This window comes from Protopterus annectens, chromosome 7.part0, assembly GCF_019279795.1.
Source record: "Protopterus annectens isolate FY-2018-M chromosome 7.part0, PAN1.0, whole genome shotgun sequence".
In the NCBI taxonomy this organism is placed as follows: Eukaryota; Metazoa; Chordata; order Ceratodontiformes; family Protopteridae; genus Protopterus; species Protopterus annectens.
The window spans coordinates 68891841-68912621 of NC_056739.1; the positions used below are offsets into that span (position 1 = coordinate 68891841).

General features: G+C 44.3%; 1 protein-coding gene across 1 annotated transcript in view; it reads left to right on the top strand.

The window, feature by feature from the left end:
• The window catches only part of LEMD2 (LEM domain nuclear envelope protein 2), a 592375-nt gene that overhangs the window by 206867 nt on the left and 364727 nt on the right, over positions 1–20781 (top strand). The window contains exon 5 of the mRNA XM_044076486.1: positions 576–655. Coding sequence (XP_043932421.1) covers positions 576–655 — 80 coding nt within the window. The remainder of the gene's footprint in view (positions 1–575; positions 656–20781) is intronic.

Consider the following 20781-nt stretch of genomic DNA (forward strand, 5'->3'; position numbering starts at 1 on the left):
CACAACTTTTTGGAGATCGATACGTGACCAATCAATGGTGCTGGCCATGTGCAGAATGTCAGGTGTTCCTTTTAAGAGCTTTGATCATTTTCTTCCTTCCTTCCTTTCTTCCTTCAGTAGCAGGCCTGCAAAGCTTTTGGTGACACTGTCATTTCTATTTGTGTATACCATATTCTTACCCTTCTCTTGTGCAAATCTACTCTTTTCCCCAGACAGGATAATCACCGTTGTCTTCCCTGCTTGTAAGCAGTGGTTTCCAGTGACATAAGTTTTGTACTTAGCTTGTTCTGACTGACAGTGATGTGAAATCCAGTTGTACTGTTGTGCCAGGAAACCATGATTCTGGTTAATTGTAATAGTTTCTGAATGTTTTTTTTTTGTTGTTGCTGGTGTTGCAGAAATTCTCCGTAACTGCCCATTTCCATCTTTCCATATTTTGGAGTATGTAAATAGCACTTGTAGTTTTGTGTGTGTGTGTGTGTGTGTGTGTGTGTGTGTGTGTGTGTGTGTGTTTGAGGTGGGGATTGCATTAGGCAGTCTGTCATTTCCCTGACCATTTATTATATCATTCACAGACACTGAATGATCGCTACCCTGAGCGTTTTAAGGCTGCTCTTCAGTGGATTATGGATAGTGAGAAGGACCTTGGAATCCGGTGAGTACTTTTTTCTATTTTTTATTTCACTGAAACCATATTTACAGTTGAGGTCTTCTCAAGAAGTTTTCTGACATTATATAGCAGAGCTGGGAAGAAAAACTCCAAAAATGAAGTTCATCATTACTTAAAATACTTGTATGGTAACAATTTTACATACAGAAATCAACATGGTAATGCATTGCCTGACATAGGTCAAGTGGATCAGTAAATGAAGTACAATAACTTAAGAAATGCATACATGTTCTGCTTCTGTTATTCTTTTACATATTGAGTGCATGCATTATATACCGTATTATGCACTTTGTGTACTATGTGCAGATAAATGGGCTGTGAGAACCCCCAAGTACTTGACCCTTCTCAGTTTGGATTCATCGATGGCAGGTCATGCTTACTCATCCTGGTAGATTTTTTTTGAAAAGGTCACCAAAGCAGTGGATGAAGTCGTAATGGTAAACGCCACATATCTCAACCTGACCAAATGTTTTGATTACGTTCCTCACTGAAGCATAGTAGAAAAGCTAAATAAACTGGAAGTAAACTCCTGTGTCACCCATTGAATTGACAGCTGACTTACGTATAGGATGCAGAAAATCAAAATAGAGACCAGTCACCACTGGAGTCCCCCAGGGTTCTGTGCTGGGACCACTCCTCTTTAGCATCTACGTTTCTGAATATTAACTCAACTGAAGTTGTGGCGGTCTCTCCACAGAGTACTTTTTAGAATTTGTGTAGCCATTGATAGCAGTGGGGGATTGTTTCAGCTCATCACTGACATCCTGTCTTGCCTTATAGAAGTGGTACATTTCGAGTTATCTCTGCTTAATATCAGAGCTTTGGCCGACTAACATTTGCCTGAAATCAGCTGGACGTATAAGTGAATTTAAGTACACTTTTATCTGCTCTTTTGCATATAGTACTGTATTTAATTTATTTATTTGTGTTTTTCACTGAATATTAACTCAACTGAAGTTGTGGCGGTCTCTCTACAGTTAGTTCCCCACCCACTCTCCCTGTTCTTGTTTTGGTATTAATGTTGGTGGCTTTGAAATTGCCCGCCCCTCTTGTAGATTTGTATTTGGATACTCCTTCTGGGCCCATCTCATTTGCTCACTCAACTGAGTGCAGTGAGATCATATTCTGATTTCAGGCACTCCTACTGTGTACAAAGAGAGCATTTGGGAAGAACAACCCCTGTGGCCTCTTAATCCTGCTCTGTTCCTTCCCTCAAAAAAAAAAAAATATATATATATATATATATATATATATATATATGTATATCATTCATCTGCTCTTACTGTAACTGTCTTAGTTGCTCTTCTGCGTGCTGTTATGTGTTCAGTCGCTCTTACTCTGCACTTATTACTGCTTGTTAGTAGCCTTCTAATTTACTGCCTTCTGCACTTGTTTTTTAGTCATTTGTTAATTTAATTGCATTTATTTGAACTGTATTTGCCTTAGTGTTGCTACACGCTTGGGTGTGCTGGCCTGCGCTACAATTTGAATTGTATTTATTGCTATTTTAGCTGCTTTTCTGTAACAAAAAAAAAATTCTAAGCTAGTTTCCTGCCTTTCCTGTAACTAGTCAAGTCCAGATACAGACTTGCTGTATTCAGGACTGTTGGTAAGCTTCTGAGCCCCCCCAAGCCCTTCTGTGTTGGTGAGAAGCCTTCTAGCTTATCAGTGGGAGTGGTAAGCACTAGGTAACCTGTCTACCACAGGAGGAGTGGTTTCTGGCCCAGAAATTATAGTTTATTGGCTGTTTGAGAAGCTTTTCCATCTCTTTCAATCTTCTGATTTAAAAGCCTGCGTTTGCTCTTGTTTCCTGCCTTTCCTGTTGCTAGTCTAGTCCAGGTACAGATTTGCTGTATCCAGGACTCTTTGTAAGCTTTTGAGCCCTCCAAGACTTTCCGTGCTGGAGGGAAGCCTTCTAGCTTATCAATGGGAGTGGTAAGCATCCGGTAGCCTATCTAACAGAAGAGGAGTAGTCCCTGGCCCAGAAATTGTAGCTTTTGGCTGTTTGAGCAGTTTTTTTTCCCATCTCTTTCAACTTTCTGGTTTGAAAGCCACACTTGTGCCTGATGTTCTTCGTGTTTCACTGTTGCAGTCATTACATTTGGGTAATCCTGCTGGCAGGTTGCCCTCAGTCAGCCTGAATTCCAAAGTCCTGGGTCCTGCGTCGGCTGCTGTCGCCCCCCCCCTCCCTGACGTCAGGTAATCAGGGGTGTAAAAGATGCGGCCGACGGCATTTTCCTTAGTCTTTCTTGCCGTGCAGTTCGCAAGTGCCGGTCGGCCGACTCCTGAGATTTTCATGTTCGAGTTTCAGATCCGAAGTCTTCAGTAAAGCTAAGTACCCCGTTGGGGAAACTTTTTTTTTTGCTCCAGACCGATGTCGGAAAAAGGTAATAATTGTATTTCTTGTGGAAAGCAAATACTTCATAAGGACTTTCATTCTTACTGTATTCCTTGCCTAGGCCCTGATCACAACGTTGCTGGTTGTCTGTTTTGTGCTAGATTTAACTAACGCACTATTAAGCGTCAGTATGATTTTGCTTTAATCTTTTTTGGACGCCGGTTTAATTATCCAGCAATGTCGTCGGATAGCCATCCGACTACCGGAATTCACAAAAAACGCAAAGAAAAGGAGAGAGATAGACAACCGAGGCCCAAAACCGACAACTAAGCTTCTCCCAAGCCAGTCGCCGGTTCTCAGTGAGGAGCTTTCGCAGCCCCTGACGCCCGCTACTGACTCCCACGTGGAGTTGGCCATGCTGCTGGAAACTCAAGGTATTGGAGCCTCGGACACTATTCCTTTAGATGGGTCCAGAGCCGCCGACCAGGCACCAGCTTCTGAGGGTGTGTTCAGACCTAAACATCTTTACATTAAGCCAACCTCATCTTCAAAGGCAAAGACTAAAGCACCTTCTAAAGCAAAGAAACAAATTCAAGAGACACGTGGACAGGCCTGTATGCCCAAAAAACAGATGCTCAAAATGGCCGAAGCCTTAATTACCTTGATCAGGGGTTCCCATCCCCCTCTTGATAAGAGGCCTTGGCAAGAGACTGACTATGAATCTTCAGATCAGGTTTCTATTTCTTCTGATCTGGAATATTCTCTTCCCCCTGTGAGGATTCTGATGCTGAAGAATCTATTCCTTCAGCTTCTCCTCCAGAGGACTATTCTTTTGGGGAAAGCTTGCATGCCATGAGGGAGCATTTCCACTGGGAGAGCCAAGATTTTTCAGAATCTAAAAAGATGCTCAGGGATTTCCTTTTACTACCTCAACACAGACCACTAGCCATCCCACCTGTGTTAGATATTGTAGATGACGTGTTTTTGGAGTCTAGTCTTACCCCTGACTCCTTACCTCCAGCTCCTGTTAAGCCTGACAGATATTACAGGGTTCCTGACTCTCATAAATTCCTTTTTAAAAAACCTGTTGCAGACCTGGAAACTACTTCACAGGGTCCCAAAGGAGTTGAGGCTTCCGCTGCAAAAAACCCTACCCCCTCTAGAGATTCTAGGGCACTGGATAGATGAGGAAAAGGTTTACACATCTACAACCTTGGCTATAAGGGCCTTAAACTGTCAGTTTCATATGCTCATATATCAGCAACATGTCATGGCATTGCTTAAACAGAAAATGTTATTAAACTCTGAATGTGCAGAAAACAAGGAAATACGGGATTTATTGCATGCAGCTGAACAAGTTGGAAAGCATACTTTGCAATGTGGTTTTGATTCTTTGGAGGCCTCCTACAGGGCCGCAGTTACGGGTTCTGTAGTTAGGCGGCATGCTTGATTAAAGGAACAAAATCTGCCTGATCATGTCAAAGTTAAATTATTGATGCACCTTTACAGCATGATACTTTATTTGGTGTTAAGGCAGAGGAGGTGTTAAAGAAAACAGATATCAGTATATATTTTGTTGAGTTTTATAATCTGCACTCTGATTCCTCACATCTCTGTTGAAACTTTCTTCACCACCACCCCTCATTGTGGTTTCTATTGCTTGTGTGTTGTTAACCCAAGGTTCCCTTAATTTGAACTGTTAATAGCAGCAGTCTGCATTTAAAGTGGAACAGCCTTACAAGACTTTCTGCAAATATATAGAGCTGAGTATATTTTTCTGTATTATTCTGTATTATAGAGCTAAATTGCTGCTTAGATAGCTGTTGTCTTAGTGTTTTGCAAATATACAGAGATCAGTATATATTTTTTTTGGGTTTTATAATTTGCACTCTGATTCCTCACATCTCTGTTGAAACTTTCTCCCCCCCCCCCCCCCTGATGTTCATCGTGCATACAGCTGCAGTCATTACAGATGGGTTATCCTGCCGTCAGGCGTGTCCTCGGTCGGCCGAATTCCAAAGTCTAGGTCCAGCGTCGGTTGTCGTCGCTTCTTCCCTGACGTCAGTGCGTCAGGGGTATAAAAGAGGCAGCTGATGCCATTTTCTTCAGTCTCTTTCAGTTCGCAAGTGCCGGTCGGCCAGCTCCTGAGATTTACGAAAGTATTTCAGCCAAAGTCTTCTTGAAAGCTAAGTACCCCGTTGGGGAAACTTTTCTTGCCTCAGACCGATGTCAGACAAAGTTAATAATTGCATTTCATGTGGGAAGCAAATACCGCATAAGGATTTCCACTCTTTCTGCATACCTTGCTTAGGCCCAGACCATGACGTCTCGGCCTGCCGTTTTTGTGCTAGATTCAACAAGCGCACTATTAAGCGTCGGGCGGAGTTCGCCCTTCACTTTTTTGGCAAAAAATGTAATTATATTATGTCGTCGTATACTCAGACTCCAGTTTTGAGCAAAAGACGCAAAGATAAGGACCGACATACGAGGTCCGCACCGTCTACTGAGACCACGCTAAGGCCGACTACCGGTTCTCCGGTACTCAGCGAGGCACCTACGCTGCCCCTGAGTACCGATGACACTACATTACTGGTGTCTTCAGTACCCAAGGTCGCAGGCTCCTCGGCCCCCATTCCTACTGCAGATACCGACGCCACTCCTGGCGGGGAAACTCAGAATTTAGACAGGCCTGCCATTTCTCAAGGGGTCTTCAGGCCTTCCTCCTTCTCTATTAAAGCCTTCACTAAATCTAAAGCAGCCATGAAAACCAAAAAACAGGTTCCTCAGACCCCCTCTTAAGGCACCATGCCTAAAAAGCAGATGCTTAAAATGGCTGAGGATTTGATTACTCTTATCAGGGGTTCTCAACCCCCCCTCTGACAAAAGGCCCAGATTACAGGAAGACTACCCTTCCTCAGATCAAGCTTCTATTACCTCAGAACTATCTGAGGACCAGGATTATGCCTATTCTCCATTCGAAGACTTTGATGCAGAGGAGTCTATTCCCTCGGTCCCCCCCCCCCCCCAGGACTAGTGTTTTGGGGAAACCCTGCATACATTGATGGAACACTTTCACTGGGAAGGCCAAGATTACTCAGATTCCAAGAAAAGGCTCAGGGAATTTCTTCTGCTCCCCCAGCATAGGCCCCTGGTTATCCCTCCTGTTTTAGATATATTGGATGATGTGTACACAGAAGCCAGCCTTAATCCAGATTCTTTGCCTCCAGCTCCTGTTAAACCACACAGGTATTACTGGGTTCCTGATTCTCACCAGTTCCTATATAAAAGCCATACTGCTGACCCTGAAACTATTTCACAGGGTCCCAAGGGAATTAAGGCCTCTACTGCTAAAAACCCATTACCTTCAGAGAGAGTTTCCAGAGCTTTAGAAAGGTGGGGGAAAAAGGTGTACACCTCGGCCACTTTAACCATGAGGGCATTAAACTGTCAGTTCCATATGTTAAAGTATCGACAGTTTTTGATATCTCCGCTGAAAAACAAGATGACACAACCAGAACAACCAGATTTAAAAGAGTTGCAGGATTTGTTGCATTGTGCAGAGCAAGTGGGTAAACATACCTTGCAGTGTGGTTTTGATGCTTTAGAAGCCTCATGTAGAGCTGCTGTTACGGGGTTATGTTATACGTGGCATGCTTGGCTCAAAGAGCAAACCTTACCAGATCATGTCAAAGCTAAGTTATTAGATGCACCTCTTCAGAAAGATGCATTGTTTGGTGTTAAAGCTGAGGAGGTACTAAAGAAAATGGAGGAAAAAGTTAAATCAATGCAAACAGTGAAAGATTTCCTGCAGGTACAACCTCCACGTTTCAGCAGAAACTGGCCTTCAAAAAATTGGTCCTTTCCAGCCACGGACAGACCTCAAAGGGGCAGATACAGACACTCAAGGGGTAGAGGGCAACCTCAAGGATCTTTCAGAGCCAGACAGTGGCAAGCACCAACCCCAAGAGGTGGAGAAGATAGATCACAGTCTTTTAGAAAACGGACACAATGACTTCCCCCTACACCTGCCAAGCAAAGCTTTAATGGCAGCAACTTTGGGTGGAAAACTGGCATTATTTTCAAAAAATTGGCATATTGTTACAAAAGACAAATGGATTCTGGACATTATAGACAGAGGCTACAGGTTCCACTTTCACATCCTTCCAAAAATGAGAGGCATGCCAAACCTGCCACAAAATCAAAGGGCAGAGGCACAAAAACAAATTTCAGCTCTCATGGACATGAATGCGATTCAAGAGGTACCTGCAAAAGAACAAGGTCAAGGGTTTTATTCCAGACTATTCGTGGTACCAAGGAAAGACAAAGATTGTCGACCTATCTTAGATCTATCCATCCTAAACACATATCTACAGGTGCCAAAATTCAAGATGCTCACATTACAGCAGCTTCTTCCCATGCTGGGCAAGGAGTCGTGGCTGGTAACATTGGACCTCAAGGAGGCATACCTGCATGTCCATATCAGACAAGATTGCAGAAGATACCTCAGATTTCTTGCAGATTCAACCCATTACCAATTCTCTGCATTGCCCTTTGGCTTATCTACTGCGCCCAGAGTGTTTACGAAATGCCTGGCATCAGTAATCGCCTTCTGCAGACTACAAGGGATACAGATCTACCCATATCTGGACGACTGCCTGATCCAAGCAGACAGCAAGGACATACTACCTGCAGCACCTGGCGTTTATAATAAAACTGTTGAACTTCCTGGGATACACAGTCAACAAAAAGAAATCAAAACTAATACCCTCTCAACAAATAATTTTCCTGGGTGCCAGCTTGAATACAACCACCCAGATGGCCTACCTTACACCAGACAAACAAGGGCAACTGTCTCAATACTTCAGAAAAATGGCAACTTTCACCAGGCTAACTGCAAGGAAAGTCCTGCAGGCTCTAGGATTCATGGCATCTTGCATCCTACTCATCCCATGTGCAAAGCTGCATATGAGGAAACTTCAATGGTACCTAAAAAACTTATGGTCTCAACACAGCCACAGCTTGGAAGCAATTGTACCACTCATTCCATGCCTTCAAAAGGAATTTTTGTGGTGGGCTCAAGCTTGCCAAATAAACACAGGTCTTCCTTTCTGTGTACCTCAAGCAAATCAAATCATCACAACAGATGCTTCAGCTACGCCTGGGGAGCACACATGACAGATCAGTGCATTCAGGGAAAATGGACCCGAAAAGAGAAGCACCTTCACATCAACCAAAAGGAAATGCTAGCCGTGCAAAATGCTATTATGACCTTCAAAGACCTACTGCATCCAGGCCAGCTATTGATAAGGACAGACAACACCACAGTGATGTGGTACATAAACAAACAGGGGGGAACTCATTCATACCCCCTGTGCAGGCAAGCCATGACCCTATGGAACACAGCACTGGAATTGCAAATTCAACTACAGGCACAATTCCCGCCAGGGAAGGAAAACACACTGGCAGACAACCAAAGCAGAAATATGACAGATCCACACGATTGGAAGTTCCATCCTCAAGTTTTCACAAAGATAACTCAGGCATGGGGACAGCCAGACATAGATCTCTTTGCTACCCACAGAAATTGCCAGTTGAAAAAATTTCGTTCAAGGACCTATCAGCCACAGGCCTGGAAAGTGGACACACTTTCCTTCAATTGGACAACATTGACAGTCGATGCCTTCCCGCCTCTTCCTCTGCTGCCCAAAGTTCTATTAAAAGCCAGAGCAGAGAGGCCGAAAATGATTCTCATTGCTCCAGACTGGCCAAGACAACACTGGTATCTGCTCCTGAAGAGCCTGACACATTCCCCACCATGGATCCTACCTCTAGTCCCTCTTCTGTTGTCCCAGCACAACTACAAAACCCTTCACAGCCAGCTCAAAACCCTAAATCTAGCTGCATGGAGAATTCCTTGATTTGCCAACAGATTCTCCTCTGCAAGGAGGTGCAGGATGTCATCTTGGAGGGCAGAAGACCTTCTACGAGAAAAGCCTACTCTCCCAAATGGAAACGATTTTGTGCCTGGAATCAAGAAAAGGGACAGAATCCTTGGGTAATAAATATACCTCAAATTTTACAGTACCTAGCTGAGATGTTAAACAATGGACTTTCCTTCTCCTCCATCAAGATCCACGCTTCAGCCATTTCTGCACAATGCAACACAGATCCTCCTTTATTCTCTCATCTTCTCTTAAGGCAGTTCCTCAGAGGGGCAAAGAATATAAACCCCCCAAGGAAACCACCAGTCCCTGCTTGGGACCTCAACTTCGTATTGGAAAAGCTGACCCTTCCTCCCTTCGAGCCAGCTTCTTCAACAGAGTTACAATACTTGTCATGGAAAACAGCCTTTCTTCTGGCTATCACCTCAGCACACAGGGTTTCGGAGCTACAGGCCCTCATGGCTGTGCAACCATTCATCATTTTCCATCAGGACAGAGTTTCCTTACGAACCAACCCTACCTTTATGCCAAAGGTAGTATCCATTGTAGCTTTGATCAGACTCTCCACTTAACCTACCTTTTATCCTAATCCACAAAAAAAGGGGAAAGGCTACTACATTCCTTGGACATTCACAGACAACTTTGTTACTATTTGGACAGGACAAAGCCATTCAGGAAATCTGAGCAACTCTTTGTGTCCTATGCTGCAGGTGCTTAAGGAAAGGCTATTTACAAATAGACAATTTCAAAATGGATAAGCCCACTGCATACGCTTTTGTTACTCATTTCATGGAAAAACTGTGCCTGCATGCATCAGATCCCACTCCACCAGAGCCACAGCTACCTCTGCAGCCTTCCTCAGGGGGGTCCCCTACCAAGGACATTTTGGAAGCAGCCACCTGGAGTTCAGTGCACACTTTCTCCAAGCACTATCACCTCCCACTATTCTCTAAATCTAGAGCGGGTTTTGCCACAGCAGTCATGCAGGGCATCCTCGCTCCTCCTAGTTCCACTTAGTGCCTACCACCCCTACTTAGCTTTGGGATTCTTCCCATCTGTAATGACCAGCTGTATGCACGATGAACATAGTACAGTTTTGTACCTACCATAAATGTAGATGTTCGAGTGCTCATACAGCTGCAATCCAGGTCCCCCCCCCCTCCATCCCCTCTTAGGACTAGCCTTATGACAAACACCTTATAATACAACCTATTTGGGGTATTCTCTTACGGTGTATTTGCTTGCAACTACTGTTTTTTTGATTATTCTGTATTGTATGTTTGCATAACTTTATGTTTTGCCTTCCTTCTGGGGGCACCTGACATCTGGGGCAAGAAAAACTGAAGAAAATGGTGTCTGCTGCCTCTTTTATACCCCTGCTGCACTGACGTCAGGGAAGAAGCGGCGACTACCGACGCCGGACCTAGACTTTTGGAATTCGGCCGACCGAGGACCCGCCTGACGGCAGGATAACCCATCTGTAATGACTGCAGCTGTATGAGCACTCGAACATCTACATTTATGGTAGGTACAAAACTGTACTTTCTGGTAGTAGTTTAAATTTGGTGGCTTTTGCAGTGCCCGCCCCACTGTAGATTTGATCTAGGACACTCCCCCAGTCCCATCTCTTTACAGCATTCTACCTAATAAACCCTTTCTGCACTTGCTTTTAGTCCTTTTTAATTTAATTACATTTTTTCAAACTGTGTGTGGACTAATATTGCTACATACTCAAGTGTGCCAGCTTACACTGCATGTGAATTGTTTTTACTACTGTTTTTGCTACTTTTCTGAAAAAAAAAAAATTGTAAGCCTGTTTCCTACCTTTTTTGTAGTTAGTGTTCCAGATAAAGATTTGCTGTATCCAGGACTGTTTGTAAGCTTCTGAGCCCCCAAGCCTTTCTGTGTTTGAGGGAAGCCTTCTAGTTTATCAGTGGGAGTGGTAAGCACTAGGTAACCTGTCCACCACATAAGGAGTGGTTCTGGTCCAGAATTTGTAGTTATTGGCCGTTTGGGTGGTCTTCCATCTCTCTCAACTTTCTGATTTGAAGGCCTGCATTTGCACTTGTTTCTGTCCTGTAACTCCTGGGCCCATCTCATTTGCTCACTCAAAAAAAAAAATCTGCTTTTACCGTATTTGTGTTTCTTCCTACTTTATTTTGCTTTTGCGTCATCTTAAAAGTACTCAATTGTATTTATTACTGCTTGGTGTAACTCATTCTAAGCCTTTTAGTTTAAGCACTTGGGCTTCGGACCAGTTGTTTTACATTGGGAAGGTTTGTGGTCTGCACTGTGGTGGCAGGACAGGTAGCTTAATCCTTCTAAGTTGGGAACTGCTGATTGAGGGCTCGGTGTCTGTTATTCTAAAAGTGTATTTATTCTGTTTTAAGCACTTGGGCTTCAGGCCAGTTATTTTGCATTAAAAGGGTTCGTGGTCTGCACTCTTGTGGGAGGAGAGGCTGGACTCTGCCCTTCTAGCTGGGAATTTCTGGTTAAAGGCTTATAGTGCCTGCATATCTAAACTGCTTCTTACTGAAATTGGTACACCTTGTTTGCTGTAGCATAGACTAGATCCAGGCCTGCTGAATCTAGCTTTATTTGTATGCTGCTTGTTTGTTTGCTTGTTATTTCCCTGAAACGCTAATTCCACCTAAAACGCGGCTTTTCAGAGCTTCTGCAGATCCCTAGTGATATCTGCCTTGCTTACTGTACTTATTTCCTTGTTTCACTTGAAAGAAAGTTACTGTTTGTCGTTTTTGCATTTAAGTTACCTGAAACACATTGCATTTAAGTTACCTGGCACTTGCTCACTAAAGCAATTATATAAGTCAGCACTAAAATATTAAAAGCACTACACCCTCACAAACTCCCCTTGAGTACCTCGTTCCCCATTGGCCCTTTTTTTTCAGTTATAAAGGAATTCCCAATACTATTCTAGCATGTCCAAAGGTCGGTAGTTAATCTCCTCTCCGGTCCAGCTGGTGAATCTGGGAATCTTGAGGCAATGTTACAACTGCCTCATGTACACAGACAACCCTCTCCTCCTCTCAACAAATTCCAACACATGTGAGAGATGCAACCATATAGCCATACTGGAGGCTAAGCTCTCTCAACTCAGTACTGGCAAAACCAGTCAGGAGGAGAAGGAAACCACACTCACTACAATTCCAGTCTCACATAGACCTACCACGACAGCAAACCAAACACATAAACACACAAAAACATACTCGGAGGCTCTAAATAAAAATCTGCCTAAGCAGCAGAGACCTCCAAAGCAGACACCCAAGCAACCGCTACCCAAAAACAAAACACGTGCAACACATAGCTCACAAAGCCAGTGTGCCGAACAGTCACAGCCCTTAAGGCTAAACAACACACCTGATACACTTGTAATAGGTGACTCTATCGTCAGGCACACTGACGTCCCGCTCACCAGGCTGAACAAGGAGAAGGTCACGGTGAGCTGCCTGTCGGGCGCTAGGATCTGCCACATAACACAGTACAAATATGACTCAGTCATTGTCCATGCTGGTGTGAATGACCTGAGACGTACCTCCCTGGACTACATGAAAAGAGACATAGAGGAGCTTTCTGAGCATGTGTCCCAGGCCGGTATGACCCTGACCTTGAGTAGCATCTTACCCTCACCAAGAATGATGCCACAATATGAAGACAAGATGATCAATTTCAACAATTGGCTTAAGTATTGGTGTCATTCAAAGGGGATCCAATGCCTGTCAGCCTGGGATGACATGCTCGACAAGCCACGATGCTTCGCTAGCGACGGCTTGCACCTGTCACCCCTGGGCTTTCGGATATTGGCAAAGGCTCTTGCTACCCCCATAGTGCCTTTTTTAGGCAAGGCTCAAAAGACAATCCCACCTCCATAGGTATCACAAGGGATAAGAAACTTAAGAGTAATGCTACTCAATGCCAGAAGTCTAAACCTCAAGATGCATGCACTCGAAACTCTCCTTAGCATGGAGAACATCGATATCTGTGCAGTAACAGAAACCTGGTTCAAGGCTCCCGAGAGCACCCCAGCACTACCAGGTTATACCTCATACCATGCTTTTCGGCCCCAAAACTTGGACTGTACCACAAAAGGAGGGGGGAGTATCAATATTCGTCAAAGATACCCACACCTCCAGGTTGGTGGCACAACACGAAGCATCAGAGACTATCCATGTGCAACTAACAGTGGGTAAAACTGCCTTCCAGTTTATAGCCTGCTACAGACCACCCTCCCAAACCCAGGAACCCCACTCGGCCTTCCTGAGAACACTGGCAGATATGAAGGTCTCTCCAAACACCATTATATTGGGCGACTTCAACTACCCAAACATAGACTGGGAGCATTACTCTAGCTCCAATACCCTAGCTCAAAGGTTCCTAGAATTTATAAACTCAGATGCTATGGAACAACTTGTTACCACTCCCACAAGAGGGGAAAGCATACTGGACCTGATCATCACCAACATGGGGACTCTATGCTCCAGACCAGAAGTGTATTCCTCACTGGTAAGATCAGACCATAAACTAATCTCACTGGATATTCACATCCCGACTCCACCCCCTGCACTGAAAACCACAGTGAAAAACTTCTCTAAAGCAAATTTCACACTCCTCAAAATTGAGGTGGAATCCTTCAAAGACCCTGGGCCTGTGGAAAATATGGCCCAGACCGCAGAATCCTTTATAAACGCATTCTATGAACACCTTCAGGAATGCATGGATCATGCAATCCCAAATAAAACCAAGACCCAATCCTCCAAAGGTAGACATCCTGTCTGGTGGACCCCAACTATACAATAGAAGGAGGAGGCTGCTACATGATAGAGCAAAATCCCAAAAAGGGAAGGCATCTCTGATCAGTATTAGCAAAAAACTATGGGCACTCATAAAATCGTCTAAGGCCAGCTTCGAGAGAAAAATTGCACAGGACACTAAGGATAATCACAAGGCTTTCTTTAGTTATGTTAGGAACCTGGGTGGGAATTCCCAGATATGCTCAGAATTAGTCCAAAATGACAAAAAATACAACAAACCCACAGACATTGTCAACATCCTAGCTGACAGGTTCAGCGCAAACTTCTCCCTCCCCACCACCACCAAAAGGGCAAATATCTATCCCAGCAGAGTGCTGCCCCCCTGACATCTCAGATGCTCAGGTAAGAGCTGCCCTCTCCAAAGCAAAAAACACAGCATCAATGGGACCAGACGGTGTCCCGGGCTGCATCCTACATGAACTCCAAGAAGAGCTAAACCCAAACATAAAACTACTGTTCAGTCTCAGCCTTACTACAGGATATGTACCCAAAGAGTGGCGTACAGCAACAGTGGTCCCGCTCCACAAAGGTGGTGCCTCAACGGATCCTGGAAACTATCGCCCCATAAGCCTGACTAGCTTGGTCTGCAAATCTATGGAAAGGATCATCATGGACTTCATAAATAAAGATATTGGGGACCTACAGACACTGGATCCTACCCAGTTCGGCTTTAAGGGCAGATCCTGCCTCTTAAACCTGGTTGATTTCTTTGAAACAGTCACCAAGGCCATTGACGAGGGGAAGGTGGTCCACACAGCCTACCTGGACCTCGCAAAAGCCTTCGATACAATACCCCGCTCGGGCATTATAGATAAGCTCACCAGCTTAAATATAAACCCCTATGTCACTAGATGGGTTGCAGACTGGCTCAAGGACAGAACCCACATGGTTAGAATTGCTGGAGCCATGTCAGACTCCAAACCAGTTACAAGTGGCATCCCACAAGGCTCAGTCCTGGGACCTCTCTTGTTCGGTATATATTTCTCGGAGGTACAGGCCAACACGGAAGGACTGTGGCTGACTAAGTTCACAGATGACTGCAAACTGGGTGTCATAATCGAGACTCCAGCCGACACAAGCATCCTCCGAAAGGGCCTCATAGAAACAGACAACTGGTGCCAGAGCCATGGCCTCAAGCTAAACGCCAAAAAGTGTATAGTCATCCCCTTTGGCAAAAACAAAGTGCCCACAAATTACCACATAGGTGGTAATCCATTAAGTACAGAAGTAGTAATTAGGGACCTGGGGACCCAAGTTGATAGCAATCTCTCATTTGACAACCACGTGGCCAAAGTGGTTATAAAAACATTTTATATAGCCCACCTAATCATGAAGGGATTCACATCTAGATCAGGGGAGGTCATCGTGCCTCTTTACTCATCCCTCATCAGGCCCATATTTGAGTACAATGCCCCTTTCGGGATGTACCTTACCAGACACCTGCAGCAACTGGAAAGACCCCAAAAGTACCTCACCAAGAGGATCATAGGGCTCAAACAGATGCCATATCCTGCCCGGTTAAATAAACTCCAGCTCTACTCAGTGGCATACCGCCTGCTCAGAGGCGATCTGTGCCTGACGTATAAAGCCATGTCCAGCCTGGAATTAATGGACATGCTGCACCTCAGAAAATCCAAATCCCATCGAGCTACGCGCTTGAGAGACTTGAACCTCAGCACTGAAATAAATAGAACATGTTGGAGGGACAGATTCATAACCCAGAGGCTCCCTTCACTCTGGAATAAAATCCCATTCCAAGTTAGACCGGGTCCCTCATTGACTCTCTTCAAGAGGATTCTTGATGAGTGGATGGGAGATCGTAGGTTTACCCCGGGTATCACTTCTGTGTCACTGTTAGACAGAGGCACAGTATACTAACCTCAAAAAAGGGCATAGCAAAATTAATTTAAAATGGGTGGCGAAAGCCAAACACACTCTGGTTAGGCTTATAAATGCCCTAGGGCAGATAGCCTAGTATGAACCTATGAACAAAGCTAAATCTATGCAAACTGTCAAAGATTTTTTACAAGTACAGCCACCTAGGTTTAGTAGACACTGGCCTACAAAGAACTGGTCCTTTCCTGTGTCAGACAGACCTCAAAGGGACGCCCTAGAGGTAGAACCCAGGCGCAAGGTTCCTACAGGTCAAAGCAATGGGGTGCTTCTACCTCCAAAGTTGGAGAAGACAAATCACAACCATATAGGAAACAGTCCCAATGACTTCCCCCTGCCTGCACCAAGCACTTATCTCCTGGCAGCACCCTTAGGGGGAAAATTAGCACTTTTTTCTCAAAATTGACACATTATAACCCAGGATAAGTGGGTTCTAAATATTGTGTCACAAGGGTACAAATTCCATTTCCATACCCTGCCAAAGGCAAACGGCTGGCCAGATCTGCCAAAAAAGAAATGGGCAGAGGCACAAAAACAAGTCTCATCCCTCATGGACATGGGGGCCATTCAACAAGTACCAGAGCAAGAGCAGGGACAAGGATTTTACTCAAGACTATTCTTGGTACCCAGAAAGGACAAGACCTGGAGACCAATACTGGACCTGTCTATCCTGAACACATTCCTGGACATACCAAAATTCAAAATGATGACTTTGCAGCAGCTTCTGCCCATGCTGGGCAAAAACGCTTGGCTGGTGACTCTAGACTTAAAAGAGGCATACCTGCACATCCCAATCAGACAATTATGCAGAAGATACCTCAGATTCAATGCTGGCTCAATGCATTACCAATTCTCTGCACTGCCCTTTGGCTTATTTACTGCACCCAGGGTCTTTACAAAGTGCCTGGCACCAGTAATTGCATTCTGCAGACAACGAGGAAAACAAATATATCCTTACTTGGACGACTGTCTAATTCAAGCAGAGAACATGGACATTCTTCTACAGCATCTGGCGTTTGTGAAAAGACTTCTAACATGCCTAGGGTACAAAGTCAACGAAAAGAAATCAAAACTAGTACCCTTTCAAGAGATAATATTCCTGGGTGCAAGCTTAAATACAACTGCCCAGATGGTTTATCTCACACCAGACAAAGGCAACTGACTACCTATTTCAAAATGTTGGCAACAAAGGCCCAGTTATCTGCAAGAAAAATTCTGCAGGCTTTGGGCTTCATGGCATCCTGCATTCTACTAATTCCATATGCAAGACTGCATATGAGGAAACTTCAGTGGTACCTAAAAAGTGTTTGGACTCAACATTGCCACAGCCTGGAAACAATGATTACTCTTATTCCCTGCCTACAACAGGAGTTTTGATGGTGGGCAAAGGCTAAAACAAGGGACAGCCATTCACATTACCCCCAGCCAGGCAGACACTAACAACAGGTGCATCAGATTATGCCTGGGGGCCCACATGGCAGGAAGATGCATTCAGGGCACATGGTCCTCAACCCAAATGCATCTACATATCAATCAAAAAGAGATGCTAGCCATTCAGAATGCCCTGACAGCCTTCAAGGACCTACTTCATCCAGGACAACTACTGATAAAGACCGACAACACCACGGTCATGTGGTATGTAAACAAGCAGGGGAGCACACATTCTTACCCCCTTTGGAGACTAGCCATGACTTGGTGGGACACAGCATTAACTTACCATGTACATCTGCAGGCACAATTCCTGCCAGGAAGGAAAAATACTCTGGCAGACGAACTAAGCAGAAACATCCTGGATTCCCACGAGTAGCAGCTGGATCCACAAGTCTTCAGCATGATAACAAGGAAATGGGGGTGCCCAGACATAGATCTGTTTGCCTCCCCTCACAACTACCAGCTAAAAAGCCTCTGCACAAGGACTTATCACAGGCAAGCATGGAAAGTGGACGCCGTATCTTTCTGCTGGAAAAACCTATCGGTATATGCCTTTCCCCCTCTGCCTCTCCTCCCCCAAGGTAGTCCTAAAGGTCAGACAGGAAAAGCAAAAAATGATTCTGATTGCCCCAGACTGGCCCCACCAGTACTGGTTTCCAATCCTAAAGAACTTGTCTCAATGCCCAGCTTGGACCTTACCTTAAATACCTCATCTACTGTCCCAGCAAAACAGTCAGATCCTGCACAGCCAACACAGGACTTTAAACCTGGCAGCATGGCGGATAATGTAGTCATACAAAACACACCTCTCAGTAAAGCTATGATGGATGTCATTTTGGGGGCCAGAAGGCCTAGTACTAGAAAATCTTATGCTGGAAAATGGAAGAGATTCTGCGCTTGGAACCAGGCACAAGGAACTGATACAGCTGTCCCAAATATTCCTCAGATTTTGCAATACTTAACTGAGATGCTGGACAAAGGCCTATCTTTCTCATCTATTAAAATTCATGCCTCTGCCATTTCGGCTCATTACAATACAGAGCCACCAATCTTTTCTCATCCCTTATTAAAACAGTACCTCAGAGGAGCCTAAAATGTACGGCCTCCAAGGAGATCACTGATGCCTGCATGGGACCTCAACTATGTCTTGGAAAAACTCACCCTGCCTCCTTTAGAGCCAGCTGCTACTGTCGATATAAAGTTTTTATCTTGGAAAACAGCTCTGCTCCTAGCAATAACTTCTGCAAGACTAGTTTCAGAGCTACAGGCTCTCATGGCTGTGGAACCTTTTATCATTTTTTTATCCAGACAGGGTCTCTCTGAGGACAAACCCAACATTTATGCCTAAGGTGGTGTCCAGTGTGGCTCTTAACCAAACTATTCATCTGCAAACTTTTTATCCAAATCCACAAAAGAAGGGAGAGAGAATTCTGCATTCTTTGGACGTACACAGACAGCTTAGATTCTACTTGGACAGAACCAAAGTTTTCATAAAGACCGAGCAATTACTAGTGGCATATGCTGCAGGATCACAAGGAAAGGCTATCTCAAAGCAGACTATTTCAAAATGGATAGGCCACTGCATTCGTTTCTGCTACTTACACCATGGCAAGCCAGTGCCTAAGGGCATTAGGCCACATTCAACCAGAGCTGCAGCCACTTCAGCAGCCTTTCTCAGGGGAGTACCAACCAAGGAAATTTTCGAGGCTGCTACTTGGAGTTCAGTGCACACCATTACAAAGCACTGTCATCTGCCACTCTACTCAAAATCCAGGTCAGACTTTGCCACTGCAGTTCTGCAGGACCTCATAGCCGCTCGTAATGCTGTTTAGCTCCAGCCCCCCAACCATAGCTTTGGGACTGTACCCAAATGTAATGACTGCACCCGTGAAACATGAAGAACATAGTACAGTTGTGTACACTTACCATAAACGTAGATGTTCGAGTGTATTCACTGTTTTTTTATTTATTTATTTATTATTTGTTGCCCGGGAAAGTCCGACTAGGTTCCACAGATCCTGCTTTCAGTGGAGGCCCGGGGAGAAATGCTCCAGAAGCATGTCTTTAGAATTGTTGCAGTCCAGGTTACCCACCCGCCATCCCCCTTTCTCTTCTTATGGAACCTATCTTTCCTTCTCTGATTTATACAACCTATGTGGTGTATTTGCTTATAGATGAAGGTAAAGTTTATATTGGTGCATGTATTTATATATATATATATATATATATATATATATATATATATATATATATATATATATATCTATATATATATATCTATATATATATATCTATATATATATATAAATTTTGGCTACCCTTTTAGGGGGCACCTGACATCTGGGGAAGAAAAACTAAGGAAAATGGCATCGGCCGCATCTTTTATGCCCCCTGACGACCTGACGTCAGGGAGGGGGCAACAGCAGCCGATGCAGGACCCAGGACTTTGGAATTCAGGCCAACTGAGGGCAACCTGCCAGTAGGATTACCCAAATGTAATGACTGCAACAGTGACAGTGAATACACTCGAACATCTACATTTATGGCAAGTGTACACAACTGTACTTTTCCCGCCTTTCCTATAACTAGCCTAGTCCGGTTACAGAGTTGCTGTATCCAGGATTGTTAGTAAGCTTCTGAGCCCCCAAGCCTTTCTGCGTTGGAGGAAAGCCTTCTAGCTTATCAGTGGGTGTGGTAAGCACTAGGAGGTAGCCTATCCTCCATGGGAATAGTGAGTTTTGGCCCAGAAATTGTAGTTTATTTGGCCGTTTGGGCAGTTTTCCATCTGTTTCAACTTGCTGACTTAAAAGCCTACGTTTGTACTCGTTCCCCACCTTTCCTGTAACTAGTCTAGTCCAGGTACAGATTTGCTGTATTCCAGGACTCTTTGTAAGCTTCTGAGCCCCGCAAGCCTTTCTGTGTTGGAGGAAGGCCTTCTAGCTTATCAGTGGCAGTGGGAGTGGTAAGCACTAGGTAGCTTGTCTACCACGAGAGGAGAGGTTCTTGGCCCAGAATTTGTAGTTTATTAACCATTTGGACAGTTTATCTGTCTCTTTCAACTTTCTGGTTTAAAAGACCACATCTGCGCTTGTTTTCCCATCTTTCCTGTAACTAACCTACTGGGTAGCACTAGAAAGCCTTAAACTGATGCAAGCCTTCTAGCTTAGGAGAGAGACTTTGGAGTGATTAAGTATCCGTTTTCTGTACTTTCTTAGTGTACTTAACAGTTTTCCACCTATAATGCAGATTTTGCAGCGTTTATTGTGATTTTTAAAAGCTTGTTTTTTTCACATATTGTACTTATTTGACTGCCTGCACTTTTAAAAAGTTGTTTTTTGTTTAAATAATTTAACTGTTGTAGGCTACACACTAAAGTGCGATAGCCTTTTCTGATCATTTGTAGTCGTTTAAAGCTGTTTTAAGTGTATTTTTTTGCTGTTTTTGCCTTATCTTTAAAAAAAAAAATCCCTTGTTTCCCACCTTTCCAGTTTTCAGGCTAGTGCTGAATTCAGGGCTGTGATACTAGTTTCTGAGTTGCCCATAACTTACTTGGATAGAAGACAGTTTCTCTGTTCACCTGTGAGAGAGCGGCACTTTGAGCAACCTATCTGTCCCTGGAGGAGTGGTTCCAGCCCAGAGGTTAGTAGTTTATTGGCCATTTTGGGTTAATTTCTATCT